The sequence below is a fragment of the Oncorhynchus masou genome, chromosome 24 (assembly GCF_036934945.1).
Source record: "Oncorhynchus masou masou isolate Uvic2021 chromosome 24, UVic_Omas_1.1, whole genome shotgun sequence".
In the NCBI taxonomy this organism is placed as follows: domain Eukaryota; kingdom Metazoa; phylum Chordata; class Actinopteri; order Salmoniformes; family Salmonidae; genus Oncorhynchus; species Oncorhynchus masou.
Genome location: NC_088235.1, coordinates 61,655,030 through 61,663,080, shown reverse-complemented (window position 1 = coordinate 61,663,080; position 8,051 = coordinate 61,655,030). Strand labels below are relative to the sequence as shown.

General features: G+C 44.4%; 1 protein-coding gene across 2 annotated transcripts; it reads right to left on the bottom strand.

The window, feature by feature from the left end:
* Positions 1-235: 235 nt before the first annotated feature.
* LOC135512439 (PWWP domain-containing protein 2B-like) lies at positions 236-7,603 on the bottom strand. 2 transcript variants are annotated; one of them, XM_064934467.1, is made up of 3 exons: positions 7,283-7,603; positions 3,223-4,948; positions 236-1,956 (listed from the first exon to the last, which is right to left on the bottom strand). In XM_064934467.1, the coding sequence occupies exons 1-2, from the start codon at positions 7,420-7,422 to the stop codon at positions 3,223-3,225; spliced, it is 1,866 nt and encodes a 621-aa protein (XP_064790539.1). In that variant the 5' UTR covers positions 7,423-7,603; the 3' UTR covers positions 236-1,956. The 2 variants fall into 2 exon arrangements, with proteins under 2 accessions (XP_064790539.1, XP_064790538.1); XM_064934466.1 differs by having other exon boundaries at positions 3,227-4,948.
* Positions 7,604-8,051: the final 448 nt, after the last annotated feature.

The window sequence follows — 8,051 nt, the reverse complement described above, 5'->3', positions numbered from 1 at the left end:
AGTGTGACTAGTGGAGGACGAGTAGTTGAGTTACACTAGGTAACAGACAGTGCTTCACTTAACTGAGTTAAGCGAGGTGGTGAATGGTTGCATAAAGTTACATAACGGTAAACCTGGCTGGACCAGACTTGTATCACAGTAGTGGTGCTGACACACAGGTGAGAGCTAAACTACATCAGGTTAAGTCAAAATTAATAGAAGTACATTGAAATATACACAAACCAGCCAGCGCACATATTGCCTGTATATTTTATTTTATGTACAAGTAAAAAAAAATAAACAGAAAATAAACTGAAAATAGCCAATAACATTGACCAATGTGGGCAACAGCAGACAGCCATGTAGCTCATCAAATACAGGAATTTCCTGACATCTGCTTCCATCTTAATCATAAACCAGGTGAAAGGGGGAGCTCGGCACTCTCCTTCCCATTCTTCCTAAAGAGTCAATCAAAACCAAAGGGACTCAAAACAGAACACAAATGCGACAGGAGCTCTGGGTAGTGTTCATTAGGGCTTGCAACAGAAAACTAAAATAAGGGATTTCTATTGGACAAGTCCAGGTAGTCCTTGCCCGTTTTCTTGTTTAGTGCCTACTGAACAACCCATGGTTCCTGCGGTCCCTCCCTTCCCCCTACTTTCCAACAGTGCTGCTTTCAACTCCAAGGTCAATAAAGGTTGATCCTGCAGTCTCTCCCTCTCCGGACTGCAATCTGCAACCAGTATTGAGCATAAAGAGTGGCCACCCATCTCCCCCCCACCCTTCACCAGTACACTCAAAGAGTTGAATTCACAGTATTCTTACAGAATTTTCAGGTGAATATAAAGCTTTAATTGATGGATAGGGTTTGACATTTGATCATTTTCTCCAGTGGAAACATTTGATGGAGCTGGGGCGAGTTGAAAGAATGTACAAATACACACCCGAGACATAAATGCAAGAATACAGTGTACACAACCACCCCTGAAAAGGTTCAATCTCTGGTGTCCCAAAACTTAAATAAAAAAAACTATTCTCCAAGGCCATGGATAGTCAACCGTGATATGAACTCCCGCTGCCTGGCAGTGCTGTAACTCCAGTTAGTGAAAGGACAATGAGCTTACAGCAGGCCACCAAGGTACAGATAAAGTGCTTTTTCTTTACATGACACATTAAATAATGAAAGTGAGTAGAAATTAACTTTGGGGATCTCTCAACAACGACCAATACATACCACACTTCTAAAGGTATTCAAACCAAAATGGAAGAGACAAATTTGAAAAAAGTATAAATAACATTACGTCAACATATCCAACTAGCAATGCTGAACAAGGCTACAAGGATGAATCACTGTATAATAGAATAAACTACAGTACTATCTCTAGATGGAACAGTTTCACATTCTCATATTTGGAAAGTAAAGAACTTAGTGTACGACTTTTCACCAGAAATGCAAATATACATTTTCTGGTCTGTTCGGGAAGAAAGTGGGTGGGCTTCCAATGAGGATGGCACTGGGACTGAACAGACCTGACGAGGCCCTCTGACTGGTTGTCGTTGAACCACTTCACGACCAATCGGTCGAGAGGACGTTCACAAAAGCAGCAGTATGGAGATCTTAAGGAATTGTAGAAAGGTAAACTTAAATCGTTATGGATAATAAATGGTTACAGATAATAAATACATTCTGATTTGTAGTGTGTTGCTATTCAGTTTCTACTGATATGGTTAAAAAAAAAATTGTATTGAAGAATTGTTCCTTGTAGTCCATGAGATGCCTCAAACTGGCATTTCTTGCTCCCTTATCCAGTCAACAACACTCCACCTGGGTGGCCATTTTCCTCCAGCCATGTGGGAGGGAAGGGCAGGGCGCTGTATAAATAGTGACCCTAGCAACTGCACACGCTTCCTTTCTCTCCCGGGGAGTCAGATTTCCGTGAAGCCTTTGAAAGGAGACTATTCTTCAGTCTTCAGACTCTACAGAGAGAGAGAGACAGATGGGAGAGAGAGCAAATAATGGTTAGGCAAATAATGGCAGTATGGTTTCCAATGGAGGGACATTCTAACTACAGGCCTAGACTTTGCACTGGAACAGTTATGCATGTTTACAGAAAAGATGGATTCTCACTTGACCTTTCAAGATATGCAACATGTCTAACTGATCCCTTTCAGAAGTCACTCTTGAGCAGTGGTGGAAAAAGTACCCAATTTTCATACTTGAGTAAAAGTAAAGATACCTTAAAAGAAAATCACTCAAGTAAAAGCCACCAAGTAAAATACTACTTGAGTAAATGTATTTGTTATTAAATGTACTTAAGTATCAAAAGTAAAAATCATATCCTTCTATTAAGGGCACGCTCCAACACTCATAGACATAATTTACAAATGAAGCTGTTGTGTGTAGTGTGTTCGCCAGAACAGAGCCAGTGTCCTGCTAAGCATTCAAAATGTAACGAGTTCTTTTGGGTGTCGAAAATGCAAGGAGTTAAAAAGTACATTCTTTTCTTTTGGTATGTAATAGAATAGTCAAAAATATTAATAGTAAAGTAAAGTACACATACCCCAAAAAACAACTTACGTAGTACTTAAAAGTATTTTTACTTAAGTACTTTACACCACTGCTCAAGTAATGAACAATGTATTCCAGACACTTTACAGCCAGATCTCTGGACAGCTGACGTGGCAAAACTATTTATGAGTTACGGAAAGAATGGCATTCTCAAAAAGTGTCTGGTGTGCATTATGAACATAGTTCAGTACAGGTGTACCTTCACATGGCTACTGGGCCTTCACCACGGCAAACAGTGGCCCTGGGAGCTGTCTGGCAGTGTCATATCACCCTAAGACAATATTTAACCTAGGTGTAGGTGAACGGCCTGGTGCTTGGCTACATGGGATCTGATTCCACACACCTATCAACAAAAGAATACCAAGGGAACAAGGGCTTGTGCTTTCGATCTATATGATCAGGCCTAATGTTTTATGACAACTATTGCTCGTCAGACTGGGACCAAATCATAAGTCCCTGGGTTCAGTCAACCAAAATTATTCAATTAAGAGTATTTTACAATACAAGGACGAGGTGAGCAACAACTTAGTTTAGGCATTCAAAAGAGAGGATGTATTCTGCGTGAAGATTTGAATGAGCTCAGAGCCCAAGCCATTGTCCAGCATTAATTCAAGGTACCGGACTACTGTGTATTTAGTGATCAAACTCAAATTGTCTGAGTGTTGTGGACTCACCTACGTTTCGCAGTGAGAGGTGAGTAGAGAGGTGATCTCAGGGCTCATGTGGCCCACGGCCTTGGCAGCTTCCACAATGGCTCGTCGGTACATCCCTTTCTTTTTGCGGTTGAACCGCGACCTGAAAAACTCCCGAAAGGGAGAGAGTTTGGCAACGGAGAGCTGGGAGGTAGTGGGTGAGCCAAACCAGGCCACCTTAGCCTCTGGCCACTGGGCTTCGCAGTTAACGGACTCCTCTTTGCGGCTGCCGCTGATGCTGAGCACCCTCGCCGGCCACCAGGGGAACCCATGGATCTTCCCCCACACCACGTCTCCCACGGCCACCGCATGGCCCTCCTCCGTCACACACTTGGTCATGCTGCGCGTGTGCAGGCGCACGGTGAGTGGTGGCACAGTCTTGCTGTCGTCTCGCGAGAGTGACGAGGATGACACGGAGGAGATGTGCTCTCCGGGAGCCAGGTCGCACAGCTCTGGGGGCGTGCCGTCTGAGGTGAAGGATTTTGATTCGTCCAGGCTATCGGTGCTGCACACAGACAGGCTGGAGGAGTCCGCCTTCCTCTTGCGGAAGTTGATGAGCAGCGTGAGGTCACTGTGGCCTCGGTCGGCCTCCTCTCCAGAGCTCCCCGACCACAGCTCCATGGGAGTCTTCTCCTCAGAGTCCTCCGAGTGGGGCAGGGGACCAGGGACTGGCACCCTGGGGCCTTTCTTCCTCGAACCCTCTACCAGCTCCGCCTCGTACACCGTCAGGCTGTCCTCTCCGTCCCCCAGGGTCGTCACGCGGATCTTTGGGGAGGGGAGATCCAGGCCGGCCGTTAGGGGTCTGGGGAGCTTGAGTTTGGGAATGGACACGGTCAGACCCGTCCTGGTGGCGTCCATGATGTGGCGCTGCTCCTGAGTCTGGGTTAGGGTGGTGGGCTCAGGCACTTTGCCCTGGTGGTCTCTCAGGCCGTTCTGCATCAGCTGCTTGGGGCAGAAAGGCTTGACAGAGCCGTGGACCCGAGCTGGGATCTTCATGACCTCAACCTTGGCTTGCGGAGTGCTGTATGAAATCTTGATGACTGGGCTGTGGGGAATGATGTCTACTGCAGGGAACTTTGGATCGTCATCCCTTTTGTCCTTCCGGAGCCGCTTGCCGTCGTAGCCAGTGGGGCCATTCTCCCGTCTCTTGTTGCTATCCTTGGTGGCGTCTGCGTCCTCTTTCCTGGCCAACTTGACGGACCCCTCGTCGCTGTATAGCGCGTTCTCTTTCCTAGACGTCTTGGTGGTGGGCATCCCGTCTTTACTGTCTTCGTCACTGTTCAGCGTGTTCTTACACTTCTCGCACAACACCTGCCGGGGGCGGAGCCTGATGGTGCTCATGGTCATCTGCCCGGGCTCTCGGGTCCGCCTCTTCTTCCTCTTGATTGTTCGCGGTGGTGGCTGGGGTACCCATTGACCATAGCTGTGGCGGACCCATATGGGTGGAGGGAAGGGAGCACCTTCAAAATAAGGAGGGTATGGAGCCTGCCCGGCAGGCACTGGTGTGGGCAGAGGGGCAGGGAGATGGGCACCTGGTGGATCATTCTCAGGGAGCGTGTTTTCATCCTTTGGTCTATGATGTGAAGACTGGCTGGGAAGTTTAGTAACTGGCTCCTCTGTCAGGACTTCAGGGATTTCACAACCAGGTTTAAATGCAGGGCATTTCACTGGCTTTGTTGTGACATCTGGTAGGCAGAAAAGCCCAGTCCTATAAGAAAACAGGGAAAATAAATACTTTAGTATGTTTTGTAGCTTCTGAGTGTTTGCATCCATTCGTGATAAAGTCAAATTGTTTGCACTCAACATTCACATTGTGAAATGAAGCAGGAATGTCAACTCCTCACTGAGTTCCTGTTCAAGACCATTAACTCAACAAAATCTATGTGCAACAGATTCACTCCTTTGACCCTGTCTGAGCACTTATGAAAGCCCTTATGGTTGCAACACTTCAGTTTGTATAGAAGACACAAATCAGACAACAGATGCTAATTGCTACTTACAACAGATGTTAATGCTGTGAACAAGCTAATTTACAAAACCCACTTCCATTTTCCTAATCAGTGTAGTTCATATCCCAATTACTTCAATACTATAAAAAGGCAACATCAAAAAAGATTTTCCTTTGTTAGAACATTGCACTTTCTACTGGATTGGGGGTTGGGAGACAGAAAGCAAGCAGGTTGTTGTCTAGCTATCCTATAGCCTGCCCTCCAGCCGTGTGCTATAAACTGAAAGAGCTGGAGTGTGTTTTTTTCCCTGTAAATTCACATGTTCCTTTCCATTCCAGTGGACCTGCAAATGTAACACATCCAAGCTAGGATTCTCAAAGGAACCCTTTGAAAGGTAGCTGACAGTAGCAACATGGCTGTGCTCTGCTGTCAGAGACAGCAGACAAAGAGACTACAGGAAACCCAGGAGCCCCCCTCCACTCCATCTGACTGAACAAAAACAATCCCATGAATCACTCGGGACCAAAAGAGCCAGGGGATTCACTTGTTTCCATATCAGTGTCTGCTGGGAGCTTGTATGTTATGAGAATATTAATTAAAGCACATTTAGGAAGCCCGAAAGGCGTTTCCCATGAGCAGTTATTGGCACCTTTCAATAAAGCGGCTCGGCAAGGCCCGTTTCCTGTGGTTTGGGGAAGACCTTTAAAAAGGCCCTTATTGAGAAACAAAATCTCAGCCGTCGCGAAGGTTTAAACAGGAGGTACAGTCCTGGCCTAGGCTGTGTCCAAGGTCATAGCGGTTAACTGGCCATGACTCAAACACTTGCCATTTAATCTTCTATACATCATAACCAAATAAAGTGATCCTGCTAAAAAAGTCGACGACATGGAAACTAGAAACACAATGAAGGGAAATGCATTTTTATGAACCTAAAACGGAAGAACTCGCATTTTGACACGACAAGGCGAAATAGGCCTGTATGCCAAACCACTTTGTTTAAGACACAGGGGAAGGTGAATCTCAGGGCATTTGGAGTGATCGATCACATGAACATGTAGGCCTACTGACAGGAAAAGCCATTAAGAGTAAAAACAAATAAACACAGTAAAATATAAAAGGTGCACTCACTGCACTGTACTAGTGCAACACAAGGCCAGAACATGTGACTAGTCCTGGTGTGACACACTGCATGCCCCATATTAATACCAATCATTCAAAGAAAATGTTATACCTTAGGCTACCCATTGTTAACACCCTATACATAGGCCTAAATGTGATTTCTAGCCAACATTGTCTACTCTTGTTCACCCTTTGTCAAGCACAAAGTAGGCCTATAGCCTAGTTTTACTGGTGTCTGTAACCTCCTTGGTAACTTAACGAGTGCCATCTTTAACAGCTGTATAATCTCTTGTTTTTTGTTTCAGGTCAATCATTTATAACAAAAATATATACTTAATTGTATCATTATAAAAGGGTAGAATGCTATGACTGTGAGTTTCAACCTAAGCCTACAGTAAAAGCACCAGAAGTCGCCTAAATTATTAATGGTGTTTATGCCCATCACCTTACACAGGCCTAGCTATTAAAACATGATGTATGTAGATCGATGAATTATAAGAATACATATACAAAAGTGTAATATGAGAAAGGGTGTTTCAGCAAGGCCTGTCATAGTTGGATACATTGTAGCCAGTCTAAATCTAGACAACAGTAAACTGGCTTGATAGCTAAGCTAACAATGAGGTATGAAGGTACCCACAAATATATGTATAACTAACCCCCTGTCTGTGGTACCCACGTAGGCATAATTTTTCTTGAAATGCCCATCGCATGTTACTTTCAGTTTTTAATTTTATTTACTTTATCCAAGTTTCTTAGTAATGATACACGTGTTTATATGCTATTAATACATGTTGGCTGTAAAAGTGAGCAAAACAAATAGTTAACGTTAGCTGGCTAACTAGCTAGCTAAATCGCCTTGGAGTCTTTTGTATGAAGGCCCATGTAGCTAACTAGCTAGTTTAGCCAGCTAACGTTAGCTAGATAATTACTTTGTGATAAATGTATCAAATTATTCGAAAAAAATAACTTACTTTTTGTTGCAATCGAGTAATATCCCCATGTAGCTCCTTTCTTGATAGGTTAGCGTAACCACTAGTGTATCGTTAACTATTTGATCGATAGTAACAGGAATCTGAGAGCCGGCCCGCAGCTCGTCGGCCACAGCCTCCATATTTTCCGGCGTGAGATGTCCGGCTTGGCGGTACTCGATCGCGGCCGCGGGAGCCACGATCGACTCGGTTAAAGATGCTACTCCCCTTCTACTTTCGAGCACGGGAGGCTACACCAGGGCACGAAATGATCAACCCCCACATAGTCAATTACAACAGTTCTGCCACTGATGACATCACACAAGAAGAACAGAGGAGAGAAACCTTTTTAAATTGCCTCTCTGTCTTGCTTGAAATTATACCATTTGGCTTTCAGTTTATTAACTCTAATGTAGCCACTATTCAGAAAATATAGCTATTTCATCATTAGCTATACTCTAGCTAAAAGCCATGTCTGCTCTGCAGGTTTGCAGACAATACATCCACCCTTCTTGGACTGACGAATGCATGATTTTTTTCGTATTTATTTGTATATTTTCTATTATCTTCTCTTCAAGGACATTTGTATCGTGCCATTCTCAATTAAATATAGGCTACCCTCTTTGACTTTGCTGGTTTACATGCATCACCCCACCACCATCTTTACTGTCTGTCTGTACTCTGTATCCAAGAAATAGGTCATTTAGGCTATAGCGTATACATGATCAGTCACTGTATAGCTTATTTATAGATGCAGGCACCTGAAATACAG